Raw genomic sequence first — 21690 nt, 5'->3', positions numbered from 1 at the left:
TGGGTCTGTGTGTTCCTGCACACACGTGGAAGTGGTCTGTATGCCTTCTTTTTTTGTTGTTGTTGTTGTTGTTGTTTTTTACTTTCTCATCGTGTGTTTTCAGTTGCTTGGCAACTGTCTTTATGCTTTGGAGTTTCCCTGATGGAAATGGCTCAGCACAGCCCGCACATCCCACATCTCCCTTTTCTTCCAGAATCATCACCCTTTTGTTTCTCCCTCCTGCTCTCAGCTGCTCGCACCTACCTGCCTTCTGCATACAGAACCAACACTCACCTGTTGATGCTGTGTGCACCTGGAGCTCTTAGTGTTGACACCCATACACGTGCACGCAAAGAAAGTGGACATGGTTATTTAAATTCATGCTACGGATGAATCCACTGATTAAGCTCAAATCCGTTGCTGATCACTAGGCTGACTTCTGTGAGTCTTTATCTCATATTTAGGATATTTTTGATTTAAGCTTTTCTAAATTGTCCTTTTTCCCTAGAAGTGATCGTTTCGAGTGATTGATTAGCCCTACATCTGTTCTTGACCTGTAGCTTTAAAACTTGTAGCTGTGATGAGTATTGGACATTGCAGCTCAGCACCAGATGGATTGGACTGCAGCGTTCACAGAAAGCGAAGATTCAGGAGTAATTATGTTGTTTGCAACAGAGCAATTTGTAAAATGTGAAAAATGATGAGATTCTGATCAGAAATGTGTTGCTAGGCATTGGATGGTTGGCGGTCTTGATTTGCATTGTGTGTGTAGGAGTCGTACTTTTAATGGGAATGTTGTATTCTTGCAGCTCTCTGCCTGAATCAAACCAAAATCGTAACCATTCAAAGCTTAAGTGTGTTAAAACTACAGTCTTCACAAATACTCATCTTCTGTTCTGCATTCAAAGGTGGGTTTACTTTATATTTGAGTTGTTTTGGTCATGAGCGGGTGAGTCAGAGGACTGGTTCTGTTTGCTTTCTGAATTTAATTTTTTGCAGCAGGGGTGGTTGAGCTTGTTTGTGATTCCACATCCATTTTACTTTCTGGTTCTTTTTCCTTGAGCAGTTGGGGGCATTTCGGGCTTCAGCTGGCGAGAGAAGATAGGGCAAACAGTGGTGGTTATGTATGACTGTGCATCATACGTATGCGACTGTGAGAAATTAAATCATGTGTTCTTCTTCCTACTGTAAATATTTAGCCAGGGGTTAATGCAGGGCAGTAATGGGGAGGATCTTGGTGTTTATCTCCCCCTCCTCTGTCCTGTCTGCTGACTCCACCGTGCTGATGGATAGATAGTTAGCCTGATAAATATGTGGTGTTGGGTGGGGAGAAGCAGGGGGTGAGATTTTGGCTGGGTTAATGTTTGATGGCAGCGGGGTCACCGATGGGACGGACAAGCTCGCAGTAGTTTTGGTGTGTGGGGGAGGAGAGACGCTGGGTGAAGCAAAATTTATTCACACTGGTGACTATGTATGTGTTTAAAGAGAAGAAAAGCAGACAAGAAAACAAAAGATATCATTTATTCTTATATTTATTAGCTAATTTATGAGATTATTTTTACCCCTAACACTTTTTTTTTTTAAAATGAATTTCCTCAATTATCAGCAGCTTGGTGTCACCTCTGCAGAGCACATGTGAGAGGTTGTGAAAGCAAGGAAATAATCTGTGAGCAGGATTTAATTTAAATAACAAATTAAGCTTAATGTTAAAATATGAGCATTATTATTATTAAAGTTTGCAGGTGTGTAATAAATAAAGTAACATCAGAAGAAATTATTTAAAGATTCACAAATGTCAGTATTTTAAGGCAATACTGGAAAAATAGATAAATAAATGTAAAAAATCAGTAAATGGAGATTGGTTTGTAATTAGTACTTTTTTGGGGGGATATTGTGTGATATTGTGCCACGTCACAAGAAACAGAGAATTTATTATAAAAAGGGACATTTAAAAAATAATATATATTTTTAATGTAAATCAGAATATTTCCAGGTTTTTCACTAAACTGTAAACACATTTTCACTAAAATGTAAACAAACTGTAGCAAATGAGTTTCTAGTGTTTAAAAAAAAATAGTAGTTTAGAGACCTGAATATGCCTCTTCTTATACTTATTGTGGAAACTGTTAAATTTAGTTTGCCGTTGTTGACTCTGAAACCGACACGCCTTTATCAGTCTACCACAAACCCACGTACATTTTCTGATGCACACACTCGTTGTGCGTGTTACAGTTGCTGTCCGTGATTTGGCTCTAAATGCATGTCTGTTTATCTTTGGTGGTAGAAAATTGTCAGAAAAACAAAAGGCTTTCTGTTGCTGAGACGTTTGTCTTTACATAAACATCTCCACGTTTAAACTCTGATGAAGTAACTGTCTGCAGTCTTTGGGAAAACAAGCTGCAAGGCTCCAGGAGAAAAGACACTGAATCAGACGTTAAATAACAGAATGTGATGGCATGCACTTTGTTTAATTTAATGTCATCTTTTTTTATATTCTGCATATAGACGACACAGATTTCTTCGTGAGATAATATCGGCTCGAACTAATCAAGGTGGATGTTTTTCAAGCTTACAGGCGTAGTGAGCAGGAAGGGAAAAGGAACAGGAAAGCTGGGCGATGGAGGCTGTTGTGCTTCAGGGGCTTAACAGTATTGATCATACAAATAGGTTATAAGTTTTACAAGCTCAGGTTTGTTTGTGTGTAAAGAAATATAAATATATATACTTTTTTTTTCTTTGTCTTCTTTTGAAAGAATCTTGCCACGAAAAGCAGTAATTAAATCTTAAAGGGAGCAAAAATACAGGTTAAGGTTAGCAAGTCCTCGTGATGAACAGCAGCTTTGTTTTGAATGGCCCTAATACACGTTTTTCAGATTATTTATTTATTTAATTGGCAGCTCAGCACGAGAAATGTTAAACCTCTGGTCGATCTTGTAATCTACTTTTTGGCTAATTCCTGTGAATCAATAAATTTGGAGCAAAAAGAAAGAAAGAGTTTAGGAATTATAATAATTGTAGATGTTGAAAATATAATTGGTGTGCACGAGTAATTCAGTGTACATGAATTTAGTGTACTTGTTAAATTTGCGGGAATATTTTCATTAAAATTGTATGAGTTTGGGGAAAAACTTGGGTTTAGTTTGGTGATCTAATTCAGGAAAATAAATTAAACCCCCTTTTTTTTTTTTTTTTTTTAAGTGAGGATCAAATATTGCATGACACATAAATATTGCATGACACATAAATGACATTCAATTTTGGGACATTTAAATTACCCTCTGTATTATTATATTATAATGGCAATTTGAATTAAAATGAACCTTTCCCCCCCTCCTCCTGTTTCCTGCACTGTTTTTGCACCATCCCTTTGTGTGTAACCCATTTCATCAATGGCATTAGCTAAACTCTGATGAATTGTTGGTTTGGCCTCTAATCCAGCTGCTAAAAAATCTTGCAGGAGCTCATGCCCCCTGAGTCTCAGCAGCCCTGCTTTGGGTATCAATTTTTCTGGTGCATATTACAAAGTGTTATAAATAGTATGTAGGCCCATGTAGTGTGCTATCTCTCTCCCTCTCCCTCCCTCCACCCCTCCACCCCTCCCCTCCTGGCACAAAGATCTCTTGTTCCCCCAGTGAATGCGTGCTGCCCTGAGCCATTCAGGCTTTTGTGGGCCTGAGGGGCCCCTCTCTCTCCCCCCCTCCTCTGATGGGGTCAAAGGGGGGCAGGGGCAGGGTTTATCCCTAGTTAGTGGACGAGCACAAGGGTGTGTGAGGGGAGGAAAGAGAGCGAGCAGGAAGATAAGAGAGCGCAGTGTTTTTTGTGGATGTGTTAAAATACAGGAATATGTATGCGTGGGTGAATTACAGCAGTTTATATTTTAACTATAATATATAATTGTTATTTTTAATATGCATATGGGTAAAATTGGTGTGTTTTGTTTGCAAGACAAAGAGCACAAAAGGGAAGAACTTTGTTTCGTCTCTTATCCCTCATCTCAGTCCTTAAATATTTGATTTTAAGGTGTGTGTGTGTGTGTGTGTGTGTGTGTGTGTGTGTGTGTGTGTGTGTGTGTGTGTGTGTGTGTTTCTTTCTGTAATTATTGCAGTTCAGGTTTTTTTATGACTATAAAGACACTAAACTATCTTACTGCATACAAGCCTGCATACTGAACTGTTCATTACATTTGTTGAGTTTATTAATGACACATTAAATTTCTAACAGATCTGCAGTTTGTTGAAACTTTAATTTCCTTATTTCTGTTTCTCTGGTGATTCCCCCCCCCCCCCCCCATTCATTCGCCCTGTATTTTTTTTTCTTTGTTGTTGTTGTTGTTGTTGTTTTATTAAAAAGGGTCAAATGAAGTCGATTTAAGGCGGGTAACAAGAAATATATTTACACTTACTGCGCAAGTGCGTGGCTATTATGAAAACAAGATAATGGCGGTAAAACAATGAATAATTATTCTGAGAAAAATCGACTGTTAAAAATTTAATGATGCTTTCTAAGTCAAAATTGACTTGTATAAAATAACTGCATAGTCTGCATACAGTGTGTAAACCAAAAGAAATTGTATGTACCAAAAATCAAGGCTGGTGTAAAATTTTAAAGCGGTCTGTTATTCAGACTTTTAGACTAGACGCTAAAAGCCCACATTCATGTAACCCATGACGATGTGACAGCGAATCATCATACACGGCAGCAGGGCACAGAAATGTAGATCTCCTCTACTTTTGCTAAACTCTTTGTTTAATCATCTTAATAAACAGCTTATTTCTCCCCAGGTGTTTTCTCTGTTGCCGATGGGTCCTCATCGGGGACGGGAGCCGTCACCATGGGCGGAGCCAACTCGGAGTTGTCACAGCAACAGCAGCCCACACCTTCTCTAGCCCCTCCCTCTCCATTCACTGCCACAGCGCCGCTAAACAGCACAGCATCAACACACGTGAGTCTGCGCTACAACCTTTCTACACTCACTTATATGGAAATACACGCTCATCAAAGCCACCATGACGCACACTGTCTCTCTCACACACACACGCACACACAGTCTATTCAGCACCCTCTACATCTGCCCATTCATCCACATCTTTGGCATCTTTGAGCTGAAGTGCAGATAAACTGTGGGAATACAAATAAACCAAAGCACACTAATTAAACGTCTTCCGCACCAAATCTCTCAGCACTATTGTTAATCCTCCGCACGTTAATTGTGTGTGAAATGTGTGTTTCCCGACCTTGTGCGCATTGTGTTTTCTCAGCTCAGTTATTCTGTAGCCAATGGTGAGGCTGCACCTGTAGAGGGTCGCTGTAGCTCATTCAGAGCACAAAAATAAGTCTTCTTAACATTTCAACTACAGCCTAATTAGTTTTTCCTACGTCTAGCGAGCGAGGTCTGTGAGAAAATACTCGAGTTATTTTTATTAATGAAACTGATAGAAATCTGTTTTTGTGACACAGAGGGAACATTGATAATTCATCTTTTTTCCCCTTTTCTTTTTGAAAGCGAGTACACATTCAAGTTCCTCTATAATGAAATGCTAGACAAACCCACCAAGGCTCTGTGTTGTTATAATATGCCTGCACGTTTATGATTTTTATCATGTCACTCAATGGGGAGAATGGTGACGGGGGTGGGGGGGCTTCTGGGCCAAGCTGGGAAAGCACTCATTCACAATACATTATGTGCGAAAGTGGAGAGAAATCAAGGCTGCGTAATTAAAGGAAATCAGTCCCATCGTGAAACATTTAAGGATTTGTCTTTTTTTTGTGGGCGGGAATAATGGAATGGAAATAAAAATGGTAATTTTTTAAATGTATTTCCATTTAAACCTCATATATAAAAGCAGCAGTTAAGCACTTTGAATGAATTATCCAACACCTTTCTCAATATTTAGGCTTTTCTTCATTTTCACTGTGCACTGCTGGCTCATATAACCCTGATATCCAGTTTTAAGGTTGTTGCATCCAACGTGATCAACTTGGCCCCTTTCAAAGCACCTATCTCCTAGAAGGGTGCAGCTCTTCTTCAATCACTGACCCCAGTGTCCGTCCTTTCAAAACGTCCCCAAAGTCTGCATTCTGTCTCTGTCCACCCAGCCCCATCTTTCGCCCATGTCCACTTACCACCTCTCTTTCGCTTTCTTTCTCTCACACACACACACACACACACACACACACACACACACACACACACACACACACACACACACACACACACTTTCTCTCACCCTCGACCTTCCTTCTCTCCGTCCTCGTCCATTTCTCTTCCCCCCCTTCTCTAGTGTCCTGTGATGTAATGACATCTGACAAGCACCACAGTAGGGATGGAAAGATAGATGGTGGGAGGGGAGGGGTTGCAGCGACTGTGTGTTTAGGGGGGTTAGCGCTCTCGCTTTGGATTCGCTGGCTCGGCCTTCATCTCACCCTGCTCCTTCTCTGTTCAGCACATATTCTAGAGGACGGGAGGCCCAGGGAAGCACAGGATATCACGCCTGTTTTCTGCATGTATAGAGGAGCTTGGGTTGCGGCTGTGTGCGAGTTTGTGTGTCTGTGAGAGCGAGAGAGAGAAATGAGACGAGGGCTGCAGAAAGGAAGCATGGGGGCGACTTAATAGAGACTGTTTCTTTTTCCCCCCCACAGTTCTTTTCAAATTGTTTTAAACATGTGTGTTAGTTTGTAAAGTGTGATGCAGGCCTTTGGGCAGCAGACAAGTGAGCACACACACACACACACACACACACACACACACACACACACACACACACACACACACACACACTTTAAATCGAATTGGGAGTAATTACACAACTATAGAAGGATGCCAACAACAGGCTTTCCTGTGTGTGTGTGTGTGTGTGTGTGTGTGTGTGAGAGAGAGAGAGAGAGAGACTGGGTGAATGACAGAGACCATTTGCTATTTTCAGTGCGCTAGCAGACTCTTGGCCTACTGTTATTGGCTATCAGCCCAGGACAGAGAAAGGGAGTGCGAGAGAGACTTTAATGAAAAATGAATGTAAATGAAAAATGAATGTTGATGGGAAAGGGGGCAGGATTATGGCACTGGGAGGAGGACGGGGTGGGTGTAGAAAGAAATCTGAAGTCATTTCAGAGGAGGATGAAATAGTCAGAGGGAACAGGTTCCATTTTTGGAAATTAACCTTTAATAGGAATTGGAATTTGCGGGATGATTTTCTGTATTTACACCTACTGTGTGCATAAATTTCTGATATGAGATCATGGCTTTCAGGCTTTTTTGTTTTATTCCTCTGAACCTCTCCAGAAATTTAAACAAATATATCCTAATCACCCCTAAAGCAGTGGGACAGAATACAGAAACACACAGGAGTTTTACAGACTCTCTAAAGTCTGTGTTTTTAGCCTTCATGTAACTGGTCTTTATGGCGTATTTATTTCAGCTCAAAATCAAACAATTTTACTCAAAGAGTTTTCTGATTGGAAACAAAGCGGAGAAAGTGTAGTAAAGCAAACTTACCCAAACTGTCAGTTTAAGCTGTTTTAGTTAAGTAACGATGTCTGGCCTTCACAATTTTTCCACACGTAAGCTGGACGAGAAACTACAACCTTGTTTCCAACGATGGATTTTAAATTCTCCTTTTTTTCCCCTCATTTACTCAAAACACTAGTTTTTGTGCAATCAAAATGGTCAGCCATTTTGTCCTTCTAGATGGACCTGATCCTCCTGCTCATGCTCCACCCTCGCTGTCCTCGCTCTCTGTCGACCCCACCCTTCACTCCACAGTCCTTATTTGGGAAATGCCTTAATTGGATTAAACTCTATGCATCAGAAACACTTTGTCAGCATGTCAGCGTATTGTCGGGGTGCCGAGGCGCTCTGAGCCCTGTGTGTGTGTGTGTGTGTGTGTCTGTGTGTGCCTAACAGAATAATGAGCTGTGGATTTATAATATACTTGTGGGTGTGTGTTTTAATTTTTTAATGTATTTATTTTTTATAAGTGGTAGATTTCCGTCAGTCCACATTAAGATGCATTGCAGACACATGCACTCTTAACCTGTTACTATAACTGTTCCACTTGATAATAAAGAAACACTTCCTGGTTTTTGTTTATTTTTATGTATAATGCTTAAAGAACAAAATATAAAAATAAAATGATAATAATTCTGGTAATTTATATAGTAACACCAGCAAAAATATGCAGGTTTCCATATTTGAAATTTAGAGGTGTGTGTGTGTGTGTGTGTGTGTGTGTGTGTGTGTGTACACCAGTGTACATTTTTATCATTATTTTATTTATTATTTTTTTGTATATTTCAAGTCTATTTGAGCCCAGAACAGCTGTTTCTTGCTATCCTATCACATTTTATACGTTAGATTTTAAAAGTATTGTAATTGTTTAGAAAAATCAAAAGTGTGTGTGTGTGTGTGTGTGTGTACACCAACAATAGTGTATTTTTATCATAAAAGCTAAAAATCGTCACCATGAGCCAAAAATTAAAGACTATTTTTAGCCATTTTTGTTTTAATAAATTCAATCTGATGTGTCCCAGGTTTATTCATTTATTATTCAACGTTTTAAAACGCGTTTCTTGGGACACTCAGACCGTTAAAACCTGAATCACCACGTGATTGTAATGTGGGAAACTTTCTTTCTCACTCTAAAAGTTTACAGCTGGATTCTTGCAAAATTCGTGAGATTATGATCAAGAGGGAATCTGTCTTGCCAGCTTAAATTTTGCCTTTCATGCCGTCAGTTGGCACTTTTTTTCTTTTTTTGAAGTTGCCTGCCTTTTTCCAAGCATGACTTCTCAGATGGTTCAGTGGAAAAGAACAATCATGCGGTTATCTGAAAACTGCTGGTTTAGCCATTATATTATAAAGAGTCAAATCAGAGAGAAAATGTGGCTTCTTGTGTCTCATGTGTCACTGTTTGTTTGTCTCCGTCCACAGGTGAGCGCTCTCCCAGGCTCTGTCTTCAACCTGGCCCCCCCCCACATGTTTGGCAACAGGCTGAACCCCAACTCGACCATGGCGGCGCTCATCGCACAGTCCGAAGCCTCACCGGCAGGTACAGCAGCAACACTTCATGCAGCAGTGCATGTTTGTTTGTGCGCATGTGGAAAAAATAAAATGTGTGCATGAGAGAGAGAGCGACAAGGACACGGAGATAATTGATAGGTCAATGCCCCCTTGATCCCGCAAAAAAGGTCAAGGGTCAGTGATATTCTTAAGCCCCTCCCACTCAGTTCTAGTTAAATGGCATAGGTTTTCCTCTATTTTCTCTTTTTTTTTTTTTTTGTTTTCTGATAAACTTTAATCAGTATGAAAGAAAAAAAAATAGGCTCTTTTTGAGGAAATGCTCCTCCTGGAGCCGGCAGGAGCTCCAGAGGTAGAGAGAAAGTCCGTTTGTGTTGTCTGTTCAGCGCAGAGGAGCTGATGAGGGAGTTACGAGAGACTTTAGTAATCAAGAGTAGCCGTTTCCTGATGCAAGACATCTGGTTGGTCAAAGAGACGAGAAGCAAGAGAAAAGAGGCGAATAAAGAGTGCAGAGGAGGAAGCAGTTCCTGCTGCCGGTCAGCAGTCATCAGAGCCAGATCCAGGCTGACCCGCAGGTCAGCTCACTAATCAGGCTGACTGACAGGGGGCCGCGTGTGTGTGTGCGCGCATTCGTTCATGCGTGTGTCCATGTGTGTATGTGATCCAGAGACCTAAATCTGTTTACCTCACTTTATAAGCACCTATTTTTAATGGGTGCAAATCATGCATGTCAAGTTATTAACATCAGCACGTTTTTAGAAGTGAGTGCAGCGGTTTTTTGGTTTGTGTTTTTTAGAAACTACGGACAGGCTACCAGGCAGGTTCAGTGTGTTCAGCAAACCTTATATATAATTCATGAAAATGAACATTTTGATTGCAAACTCTAAAAAAAACAAACAAAAAAACAAAAAAAAAAACCCCAACAACAACTGTTTTCTTTTTGTAATTAAGAAAGGAAAAGATTTTATACCATATTTAATTTTGTAAGTTGTTTCAGGTGTGTGTGTGTGTGTGTGTGTGTGTGTGTACGCGCGCGCGCTATGCTGTTGTGTAAAGTTAAATGTTTCCAATTGGAAATGTGTTTAATTTGTAATTAAATTAAATGTATAATTCAATATGAAGTCATTTCTGCCGTTTACACAATTTCAGATGTGAGTATTGTAAATGTTCTCCACTTTAATTTTAAGTGAAACTTAAATATAAACATAGTATGAATTAATAGGCCAGTGGTTTTTCTTTATTGATTAGATTTTCTTTAGCGTCAGTAAAATTTCTTTGTGCAAAAGGTGAAATATTCAGATATTAAACCAGCAAACAAGTATTGTATATTTTCCCCCCTATATTTGGAAACAGACTATTTTTGGAATATTGACAGTTGATTCATTATTAAAATAGTGGCAGATTTATTTTCACTTGATTGACCTATTACTTCATTGAGCTGCACTAACCAGTAATGAAAATAATCATTAAGCAGCCTTAATGAACATTGATATTTCCTTACCATAACATTAAGCACACAGACGTGGAGAACACGTGTCTGCGGCTACATAAGCATGAAGTTCTGTTTGTCGGCTAGTAAGGGTCATGTGAGCGTAAACGTGCAAGGTGTGTGTGTGTGCGTGTGTTTGTATGCATGCAGCCTGTTTACTTTGGCAGCCGTTTCTCTTTGCTTTTGAGTGTCTGGAGGGAGGTGCCAGGGACGAAAAGGGTTACGACAGAAAAAAGGACTTGAAAAAGAAGAGAGCGAGGGACTGGAGTGGTGACCTGGTGGGGGTAAAAGCTGGGATTGACTGTCTTAAGTAGAGGGGAGTTTGTGTGAGTGTGTAAATGCAAAAGTCTGTGTGCATGTGTGATTCATTACTCTCACTGAGGAAAATGAAAAGAAGCGTCTGGCCAGGGGCCCAGAGGGAGGAGAGACAGAGACTCTCACAGAAGGTAGAGAGGGAAGCACATGCAGTTTGAATGAAGGCTTGTGTTTGAAAGAGATACAGAGAGAGAGAGAGAGTTTTGTAGATTGCAGAGCCCACAGTATTGCAGCGCATGTAGCCTGGGTCAGAGGGAAAACAGAAAAACTTGAAAAGGGTCCTCTGTCTTCACTTCTTTTTATCATCCCGGACCCTTGAAAAAATATACTCCAGAGTGGATGAATCCAGGAACAACGGCAATTTGCTTTAGTGTGGTAGAGGACAATTATGCTTTTGAAAAATAATGTTGTACGCCTGGGGTGAAATTCCAGTGTGTCTCGGGTCATGCAGACTGCCACCCCTGTATGTATCTCCAAAATTAACCAGTGTTTTAACCATCACATATTTTCTTTTATAACTAAAGTGTTTTTAAAAATTAAAAAATTAAAGAAATCCAAATATAGTTAATTGGGAGTGAGTGTGCTGTGTAACTGCTCTGCAGCGCGATGAAGATCCACCCTACTTAACTATGTTTTACAGCTGGGGTCAAGACAAATCTGTCATTTCCTGGAGCAGAAACATGTCTTGAGCTCAAAACGGCGTTTTTAACAAATTGTCAAACTTTAACAAATGTCCTGATGTGTGATTTTCCAAGCCGTTAAAGAAGGCTCAGAGTCTCCGGTCTGGATCAGTGTGTGAAGCTCCCTATAAGACATTTGAATGATCAATTTTTAAGCATTGCAACACTATGCAAAGAGTATTTACAAGCCACAGTTAAATGACTCATTTTCTCTGCCAGGAAACAGAAATAAACGACCGAACGATGAGTCTGGCTGTATTAAAACGCAGGTGATCACAAAGAGCCCGAGGATAGAAAACAAAGCAGGAAAGCTGGGTTGTTACGGATGTCTGGGATGCTTTGCAGTCTGTATTGTTTGCTTGCCTAAATAAATGAAGAAGCGTGTTTTTTATTCTTGTTTTTGTCTTGACTGGTGGCTTAAAAAAATAACCTGCAAACAGTATTGTGAGTGCGCTTTCACATTCAACTTCAGCCGGCTCTGTGTGGATATTTTGATTTTTATTTCAGCATATATTGTGCAAAGCAGTTGGTCTAAGATCCATTCCTATATTACAAATAATGACTGAACAGGCTCATGCTGTAATGCTTATGTTTATGCCTGGTCTGTATTCTGATCATTAAAAGTACCCTAACTTCCAAGTAGGAAACTAAAATAAAATAACAAACAGATAAACGTCTTTATTCTCACATCTAACCCTCCAAAATTTGTAGAGCATTCATTTAAAGACCACAAATGAATTCCACATTTTTATGCTCATGTCAACATTATTCCATAATTTCATCCTAACAACAGAAAAACATCTTCTGTCCGTGTTCTCGTCCAATTGATTTTTTTTTTTTTTTTTCTGTGTGTGTGTCTGTGTGCAGATCAGGAGGCGGGAGACGGCAGCAGCAGCGGCGGCGGTTGTGTCGGAGCTCAGGGCTTCTCCATAAGAGCTTCTCCCAAGACCACCCCGCGGTGAGCGCGCGCACACACACACACACACACACACACACACACACACACACACACACACACACACACACACACACACACACACACACAGATACCCTCCCCAGCACTCCCTCACCATTTACATTCCTCACTGGTCCCCCTCCTTCACCCATCCCCTCCCCCTTTCTGCTTTTCCCTTTGCTGGCCCCCTCATCTCCCCTCTTCCTCTCACTCCTCAAACACACACATGCACACTCTCTCTTTTGCTCTTGCCCCTACAGGCAATTCTTGCTCTCTCAGCCATCGATAACTTGTGTTTTTGAAGGTGGTAACCATCCTTCAAGTCCAGTTAGATGTTTTTTTCTTGTCTTCTTGTGTTTAAGGACAGTGTGATGAGTTATTGTATCTCCTCCATTTTGGAATGTTTGCATGGATCATTCAGGATCACGGGGAAATTGATCATACAGATAAACTTTTTTTTTTGTTTCCGCTATTGTCTGTGGAATGGGTGATTTCACTTGATAAGGTTGGTTATATATGGTTTTATTTTTTATTTTTAAATCTAAATTTTTGGTCTTAAATTTAGGATAAATGACATTTAACTGCAAAAGGAAACACTGTAGCAAAATGAGGCGACTTTAAGACTGTTTAAGCTTCTTTAAAGTTTCATGTGCGAGTGGTGAGTTAAGTCATATTTTTACATTCCACAATAGGGGAAAATAAGATGCCGTTTGCACCCCTACGGCTCAGTCATCTCTTCCGGTGTCCTTTATTTCCCCTTTTCCCCTCTCCTCCTCTCCTCAGGCTCCAACAGCTTGTCTCAGTGCACACTGAGATTTATCGCATCAAGACAGTGCACTTCCCTCTCTCTGTCTGTCTCCCCCTGTTGCATGTCTTCTTTCTTCCCCTCTCTCCTAGTCTTTTTCTAGCTCTCACGCGCAGACAGAAAGCCTGGCCCCTTTTCATTAGGGGCCACTGTAACAACAAATTGATGTAGTTTTATAGCCAGCAGTGACTATGTTTGTCTGACGTTTATGTTAGGTCGTTAATCTCCCTATTGACCTCTCCATCTCTCCTTTTCTATCAATGCACTCTCTCTCTCTCTTCCCCTACATTCAGCTCTCCGATTGGTGGCCTGCAGATCCGCTATGACTCTTCTGGGTCGTTGCCGGGGCCGGGGCAGGGGTTGCTAGGGGCGGTAGGAGGTGGGGAGACGTTGCCCCCAGTGGCCACCAGCATTGAGCAGCTCCTGGAGAGGCAGTGGAACGAAGGGCAGAGCTTCCTGCTGCAGCAGGGAGCACAAGGAGACGGTGAGAAGACGCAAGCACCAAGCATCCTTAAAACTACAAGATTACCTAAAAGAATCGTCCGATTTCAGACTATTGCTCACCAGTAACTACTGAAAAACAGGCCTCTAAGCAGGGAGTGATTATTGGTAGCAGTGGCTGCAGTGACTCCAGACATGCTTGCAAAAGTATGGGACGAGTTTGACTATTGTGTGGACTAATGCCGGGTGTCCACAGGGATGTGGAGCACTTGTGAAAATTTTGTATGTAAAATATACCAAAAGCTTTTATGTCCATTACTTTAAAAAATATAGCCTTTTGAAATCGGATGATTCTGTTTGATACACACTTATGAGTTTGTTAATTCCATTTAAGTCTCTCACCAGACGGATTTTATTTCTACCTGTGACACCCTCACAGCATTTTATTTAACAAATAAGTCACATAAAAAACCCAAATAATAGTTTTACTCTCTATTTAAAAGATACAGTATAAGGCAAAAGGCCTGAAATCAAACAAAGGCAGGATGAAAACAAAAGGTGAATTCTCTTCATTTCAAAAATGACAGGAGATTAATCTCCTACCTCACACGCACTCATACACTTTGTCCACTTCATCATTTCCTTCTCTGTGTCAATTGATCCGTCGGCTCTTTGCCTTCGAGCTGTTGTGCAGAGCCGCTCCCTCTTTCAGTCACATTTTCACTTTATCTGTTATTGTTGCACCTGTCAATCTCTTGCTGGTTATCTACCTATCTGAACATCCCTTCTGGGATCAATAAAGTGAAAATGAAAAAGGGGGATGGCAGCCTGGTCGTTAGAAAGGCTGTCCTTCAATCGGATGAGTCAGGTTTAAGTTCCTGCATCTGCAAACCCTCCTCCTCCTCCCCCGACACTGAGTCCGTGCAGGCGCAAGGTCACTGTAGCTGACCTTGATCTCTGACATGTCTGTGTTGAGTATCTGTCTGATCGTCACTGTGTGTGTTGTTAATGTGAGGTATAAGAAAAGGCAGATTTAGAAAATGAGTGGCCTTTTAGAAAGTAAGGATATTGGTGAAAGGGTCAGTCCTGTAAAGATTCATCCCAGCATATAACCCAGCACCAGCACTGGTTATTTTACCTTCACTGTGGTGCAGCTAAAACAACAAGTGGGCTAACAGTGTTGACTGCAGACTGTGACGGGGCTGAGTTTTATTTCATTTGTGCAATTTTGAAGTCTTTATTTTCTCACACAGGTGTGGAGAGCAGTAAATTGAAAATTCAGAGCGGAGCTATTACAGAATATTTGGAGCAGGAAATAAAAAATCGCTGCTTTTTCTGTTCCCTCTCTCTTTCTCAGTGGTGAGCATGTTGAAGTCTCTGCACCAGCTCCAGGAGGAGAACAGGAGGCTGGAGGAGCAGATAAAAACTCTGACCATGAAGAAAGAGAGACTGCAGCTTCTCAGCGCACAGCTATCAGTGCCTTTCACACCTGCCACGGCCTCCTCGGGTACACAGACACTCTTACTTACTTACTTAGAAATCAAGGTGAATGATGCACACCAGTGAGCCACAGCACCTGCCTGGCATTGTGCAGGTCTGCTTTGTGTCACTGAAACAGCTGCCCCCCCATTGATGTGTTTTGTGGTATCAGGCATCAAGCATGGCAGCAGGAGATCCTTAAAATGTTACCTCCATGGACTAAAAAAATATCACAGATGCTTGATCAGATTGAGAGCTCGGGAATTTAAAGGCCAAGACGACACCTAAAGTTATCGTTCAAGAAATTTTTGCACTGAGGGTGTGTTATATTTCTGAAAATGTGACAGTCCAATACTGTTGGCATGAAAGGTTTGAATGTGGCCTGCAACACTATTTTGGAGGATGTATGAGTAACAACCATCATCACCCTGCCTCTGCCAGCTTCCCTTCCTCCCATAGCACAGCCTGATGCATGCATGTGTTTATATCAAAGTTATTCAGATTCTTGCATCTGCACATGTTATTTTTTTTCAGCTTTAAGATCTGACTGAGCTACTCTCTTGTTCCCGATCGAAAAGATGGATTGTTGCTGGCTGACGTCATTTAGCACAGAAAATTTCTAGAACTTGAAAAGCAGGTTTCACATTTTTTAGACTGGCCCTACTGAGACATGTCTAACCTTTCGGTTATCCGCAGATGTGAAGGGAGCCCAGCCGGGAGCAGCTGACTCATCTTTACCTGTGGCGACTCAGGTAAGGACAAATTCGTGGTTTGACTCCTCTGTAGTCAGCAGAGTTTGTGTTTTCAAACTAGTTTTTATGCTTTGTTTTGATTTCTGTTTTGATTTTCCAGAGTGGCTTTATTTTTATTTATTTTTTATTAGTTTCAGTGTTAGTTTTAGTCTTGAACACTCAGTAATTTATTTATGGCAAATGGCAGAGGCAAGATTTAAAGTCAGAATAGAAATTGCAATATAAACAGAACTTTTTGTAGTTGACTCACAGGCTTGTAGACTTTGAAAGTTTTTTCTTTTATTCTATTTATTCTTTAACATTGTAAATTAAGCAAACTATAATGATCGCTTTAATTTAATGTCAAAAAGGTGTGAAATAACGCATATCCCAATTAATAGGCCACATCCTTCGGAGGCCGTATTTGAAGGTCGATTATGTCACAGCAAGGCAATGAAGGCTGTCCCAATTCGAAGGCTGCTCCAAATGCGGCCGACAAATGTGTCCTTCATTAACCTATCCCAGAATTCATAGCGCGGCCCGGCCAATTCCAGTTTCCAACAATGGCGGCAGCTACTTAGTTTTAATATTACTCTTATTACTTTTTCTGGGTCACCAAATAAACTTTTAAGATGTTTTCAGGTGAGAATGTAGCTGTGTAAGCTTCAAATATCTGGTTGGTTTATCAAGACATCACATATTTGCAAACGTGCTTCAACGTTTTCGAAGGTGTCCCACCAGCTCGATAGCTGACCGCGTGGTCAAGGCTCACTAGAGCCGGCAAGAACAGCAAACTCCCGGCACATCGTTTTCAGATCCCCGCGGTCTTTCACTCGGGTTAAACATGAAATATAAGTCACTTAAAATGTTATTGTTTGGCTTTTTTCAGTGTTTTATTTGTTCCTGAGTAAATCGGTTTGGCTGAGATTAAAGTTATAGTTTCGACACAGCTGAATAAACGTCAAACAGAAAACACAGAAGTGTGAGATGGTAGAGAATGTACTCCAGTGTTCTGTTATATATTAGCAAGCGAGGAGCAGACGGCTGAGTTTATTGAACTCCCCCGAAATCTGAAGGCTAGACCATCCCATTTCACAGCCTTGCACTTCCGGCCTTCTAGGTCTTCGAAGGACCCGGCCCATGTAGAACGTGAAGGCCTGGTCCTCTGAAGGATGCAGCCTATGAATTAGGACATAGCTACAGATTCTGAATGCAGGACTTGTCATTAATGGGAGTCTCTTTCTGGTCCTCAGGATAGTGCATCTTGTGGTGGTCACAGCAGTAGTGGCTCCACCTCCTCCCTCTCCACACCTCCCTCGGTGTCCCAGAGTCCACCTCAGCCACAGCTCAATGGGGTCGCCTCCGTAGGGGTGACCCCGGCTGGGTTGGGCGGCGTGGCGGGGCTAATGGGGGCTCTGGGCGCAGGGAGTGCGCTGGGCATGGGTGGAATCGTCGGGGCTCTGAACGGCGTGATCCAGACGCCGGCCGGCACCTCCAGCCCTCACACACACACTACAGGAGCAGCTACAGGCGTCACTTTGCCCGTCAATAACAAGTATGGCTGTTTTCATCTTCCTCTAATACATTAAGCGCCCTTTTCAGATTAATAAAGCATCAACACTGGGATGCGAATTGTGTTGGAAGCCTTTGATGATAATAAAATCAATACATGCGGTTTCACATCACCCTTCCCAACAAATTGGTTGACTGTCAGCGAGTTAAAGAGCTCCAGATGGGTGTCAGTAGCTTCACATTTTCAAGGCCCTTTCACATAAGCACATAGTTAAGTACTGAAAATGTTCGGGAATATGTTTGTCTCGGCTTCCCAAGAAGTTTAAATGTGAACTTTATTGCATCCTCTCTTCCTCTTTGTGTCTTTTTGCTTCCGCAATGGATTTTAGCAGCTCAGCAACTAGTAAGACCAGGTGAGGCAGAAGCTGGTGCCACTTCACAAACCGCCGTAGCTCTGTTTTCATCAGTGTGTCAGCTTTGTGAAGAAATGCTGTAGTCATGCATGTTTTTTTGAGTTTGAATCTTTTCTTGTTTTGTTTTGGGGGGTTTTTGAAGCAAAAAATAAGCTCATGTTTTTCTTTATAACTTATAGAAACAGATAAATGTTAATATTTTCTGTCACTCTCACCGTCACAGACCTGTAATGTTTTAAAAAAGTGTGCTAAACAGTCTGGTACTGTGCAGGCAGAGTGTTAATTGCGTTTGTCTCACTGTGAGTGTGCTTTGTCTCCTCAGCGCGGCGCGAATTGGCCTGCTGTCTGAGCAGCAGAGATTGCTCCTGCAGCAACATCAGCTCCACCAGCTGCTGTCCTCACAGCCTTCAGTGGTACTACACACACACACACTATGCACATTTGATTACTTACTACTGTCACACACAGTTAAACACAAAGACACTGAGCTACAATTTTCTTTTAGACGATAGTCTAAATCACCTAGCTTATTAACTCTTCTTCTTCCCCTCTTTTCCACACTTTCCCCTGCTTTTTTTCTTCTGTCTCACGCTCTGTTCCCCCCTTCAACTCTTTTCTTTAATGACACCTCCACTTAATCCTCTTCTCTTTTTTTTCTTTTTCTTTTTTCTCTCATTCTTCCTCCTTGTTTCCTCCCTCCTTGCATCTCCCCCTTCCTCCCTCTGCTCCCCAGGAGCAGCAGCAGGTGTTGCTCTACCAACTGATGCAGCAGCAGGACCTCCAGCAGCTGCAGTCCCTCTCCTCCTCTGCCCAGATTCCCTCCATCCCACTCTCTTCCGCTCAGCTGCCCATCAACAACTTGCTGCCCGGCGCCCAGAGCCAGGGCCAAGGCACCATCACCGCCAACCCCTTCCTGGCGCTGCAGCACGCACACGCCGACACGCATGGCTCAGGGGCGCAGAAGCCTCGGCTAGCCGAAAAAGCCGTGGGCGTCGGAGGGCAAGAGAAGACGTGACGGCATATGTTCTTTTTGTTTCCTTTTTTTCTTTTTGTTTTGTTTTTTTGTTTTACATATATATAAATATAAATATATATATATATATACATGCGCAGAGTTTTTTGGGATCAGTCTGTTGGTCAACTTTGTAGGTTAGTGATGAGAACATCTGCAGGAGAGCAAAATGTGTTCATGTTAGATATTTGTTTCCAGCAGTGTGTTAAAGCATAACACACACACTCTCTCTGTGTGGAGTTATACAGAAGACTGTCTGTAGTTTAGGTTCTGATCTCGACACCACGTTTTGTGTCATTTTGTATTATTTATTTGATTTAACGACTTTTTAGCTGCTTTGAGTCCTTATTTTGATTGCTTTGTCTACTTAAAGATTTTTTTAGTTATTTAATACTGCTGGTAGTAACTGAACGTGTGTTACTGTCAGTACGTAGCACCAGCGGACATGGTGTGTTTAGTCTCTTCTCTCAACAGTTCAGTTGACTGACAGGTTCCCAGAAACTCTTTTTATTTCTTCGGTGTTTCCTACTCCGAATCTTGTTCCAGGTTTTGTTTTGGGTTTTTTTTTTTTCCTCTCTCATTTTTTTTTTTTTTAAATTAATGTTTTTGTAATGGTCTGGTCTCTCTGCTGTTTCACTCTCTCAGGGGCTTCAGCCAAACCAGCAGTTGTGCTGCAGCGCACAAGCTGGCACACACACAGAACTACAAACATTTGAAAAAAAAGAGAAGAAAATGGCAGCAATATTATGATTAGGACAACAGTACAATTCCCTGTTATAGGACTTACCAGTCATAGATGTGTGATTGACATCTGTCTCGCAGCAGTCCTGGAGGGACTATTAAATGAGGAAATGTCCCACACGTCCTCAGTGCTGCCTTCTCTCCCCGTGTCTCCTTCCCGCAGTTTGCGTACATCCATTAATGTCCGTGAGCCAAGCCTCGTATGGTCACCACAGAAGCCTTGCTTTTGACTGTCTCTTCTCTGGGCCAGATACAGGAGGATCATTCGGGGAAAAGAAATGTAAAAGAGGAGAAAAAAAGATTATTCAAAAAAGTACGTTGAATGTTCACAAAGATGCTTAAATCCACGTCACACATCCACTTTCAGAGATAAACCACGCAGTTGGTTATCAGCAAGTGGAAGTGATTGCATTTCATCTTCCCGATTGAGCCTCCTGCTGCACCTACCTCTCAAGCAGGACCAGCCTATCAGGACCTAAAAGGCCGACAGCAGCGGCCACTTATAAACCCACAACAGTCAGGACTGGCCAATCAGGGTCCAAACCCAAGTGCCTGAGGCCAAAAGAGGAAAGTGGGATTTTGTTTTGTTTTTTAAAAGCAAACAAATATATATATATATATATTAAAAAACACTTGGTCACTCTACCCAATTTTTCACAGTGCTACTGGTAATGAAGCTGCGTTGCTAAGGCAACAGATTACAAAAACTCTTGGTCCTTCAGGCTGGACGTCTCTTTAACAAAACTAGGAACTTTTATTCTGCTGCATTCTCTAATATCAAAGCCAACTTTGTGTTGTGCTTTCTATTTATCTGGAGGTTTTGTGTAATGGGCATAAGATGATATATTTTAAAAGCCCGCTTGTTTTTGCAATTTAGCATCATTTTGTACTACTGTGTAAAGTTTTTTTTTTTTCTTTTGTTCCTCTGTTCAGTCTAATCTTGCTGTAAACCCTTTTAATGATTTCTATTTTTGTCATGTGTTTAAAGCTAGGAGCTACTTATTAGCTGGCTGATTTGGGAGGGGTTGTGGTTGTATATAGGTGTTTGTAGGGGAGGAGGAAGTGTGTCAGGGGGGGCACTTGGTGGCACAGTTTTTACCTCGTTAAGTGTACATAAATCTTTCTCATTGGCCGTTGGTTGTACATAAGTGATTATGATTGGTCGTGCTGGTGTGAAGGAAAGCCAATGAAGCCTCAGTTCATGTGTGTGAATCTTTAGGACCAGACAATAAGGTTGACAGTGACTGGACACAAAAGTATTAATTTATTTTTATATGTGCAGGGACATTGTGTTTCTTTTTTTTCTTTTTTTCTTTTTTTTAATGTTTTGCACCATTTTCTTGATGGAAAGTCATTTTATACTCTGGGCACCATATTTTCATCTGTGCACACATTTTGTTGGATAAATTTTCTAAGAGTGTAAAAAAATTGGTGGGGGATTGACAATGTATTTAAAAAAAAAAAAAGAAAATTAAAGAAACACTCTGGTTAAGTAAGAGCAGCGTTTGGTGTTTGTATCAAAGTATCAGTAAAAAAAATCACAAAATCACGCATGCTGTAAATGTGTTTGCTTTTACCGTGACGCTGATCAGTAGAAAGAAACTAAATGAACCAGAGAGAGGGCTGGACACTAGTTTTTATCCGGCCTGGTGCTAAAACGGCACTAAAACCCCCAATAAGATGACATTTAATTCAAAACAAATGCACACAGTTTAAAAATCCCCCAACAGAGCCCGTTCATAAACTCACAATTTTTTAGCCACCTCACAAATACTTCTTTAAAACAACTAATATTATCAAAAAATAAATTACAAGCTGCATATATTTTAATTCGCTGATTAAATGCATGTTATTTTTGTCCTTCCTGCGCATATGTCAGATGATTTACGAGGTGAGTGTAGATGAGATTAAAATGTTCCTGTTAAACCAGTGGTTTCTTTTCCCCCAGTTTGAAGCCACTCTTACGAGCGGACTTGTAAGCTGTATTTTGAATAGAGTCAAACCTTTCCTGACTTATACTCCGTGCCATTAATTACACTGTAAATTGTGGACGAGGAGGCGCTAAGCGGGATGTGAATTATTCTGTAACAAGAAGGGAGGTGAGGGGGGTTGGGGGAGAAAAATA

The 21690-nt window shown here is 41.2% G+C and overlaps 1 protein-coding gene across 3 annotated transcripts in view; it reads left to right on the top strand.

Annotated features, from left to right (window-relative positions):
* The window catches only part of mllt10 (MLLT10 histone lysine methyltransferase DOT1L cofactor), a 54647-nt gene extending 33586 nt beyond the window's left edge, over window positions 1–21061 (top strand). For 2 of the 3 annotated variants that reach the window (XM_085418547.1, XM_085418549.1), the window contains 10 exons: window positions 4761–4921; window positions 8906–9023; window positions 12344–12434; window positions 13530–13720; window positions 15035–15184; window positions 15853–15908; window positions 17141–17442; window positions 17789–17812; window positions 18135–18225; window positions 18546–21061. In XM_085418547.1, coding sequence (XP_085274673.1) covers window positions 4761–4921; window positions 8906–9023; window positions 12344–12434; window positions 13530–13720; window positions 15035–15184; window positions 15853–15908; window positions 17141–17442; window positions 17789–17812; window positions 18135–18225; window positions 18546–18827 — 1466 coding nt within the window. In that variant the 3' untranslated portion in view covers window positions 18828–21061. The remainder of the gene's footprint in view (window positions 1–4760; window positions 4922–8905; window positions 9024–12343; window positions 12435–13529; window positions 13721–15034; window positions 15185–15852; window positions 15909–17140; window positions 17443–17788; window positions 17813–18134; window positions 18226–18545) is intronic. The other variant, XM_085418548.1, reaches the window with a different exon arrangement.
* Window positions 21062–21690: the final 629 nt, after the last annotated feature.

Source organism: Rhamphochromis longiceps, linkage group LG9, assembly GCF_057381845.1.
Source record: "Rhamphochromis longiceps isolate RC_006_pf linkage group LG9, R_longiceps_female_GT1.1, whole genome shotgun sequence".
Taxonomy (NCBI): Eukaryota; Metazoa; Chordata; class Actinopteri; order Cichliformes; family Cichlidae; genus Rhamphochromis; species Rhamphochromis longiceps.
This window is presented reverse-complemented; position numbering and strand designations above follow the sequence as displayed.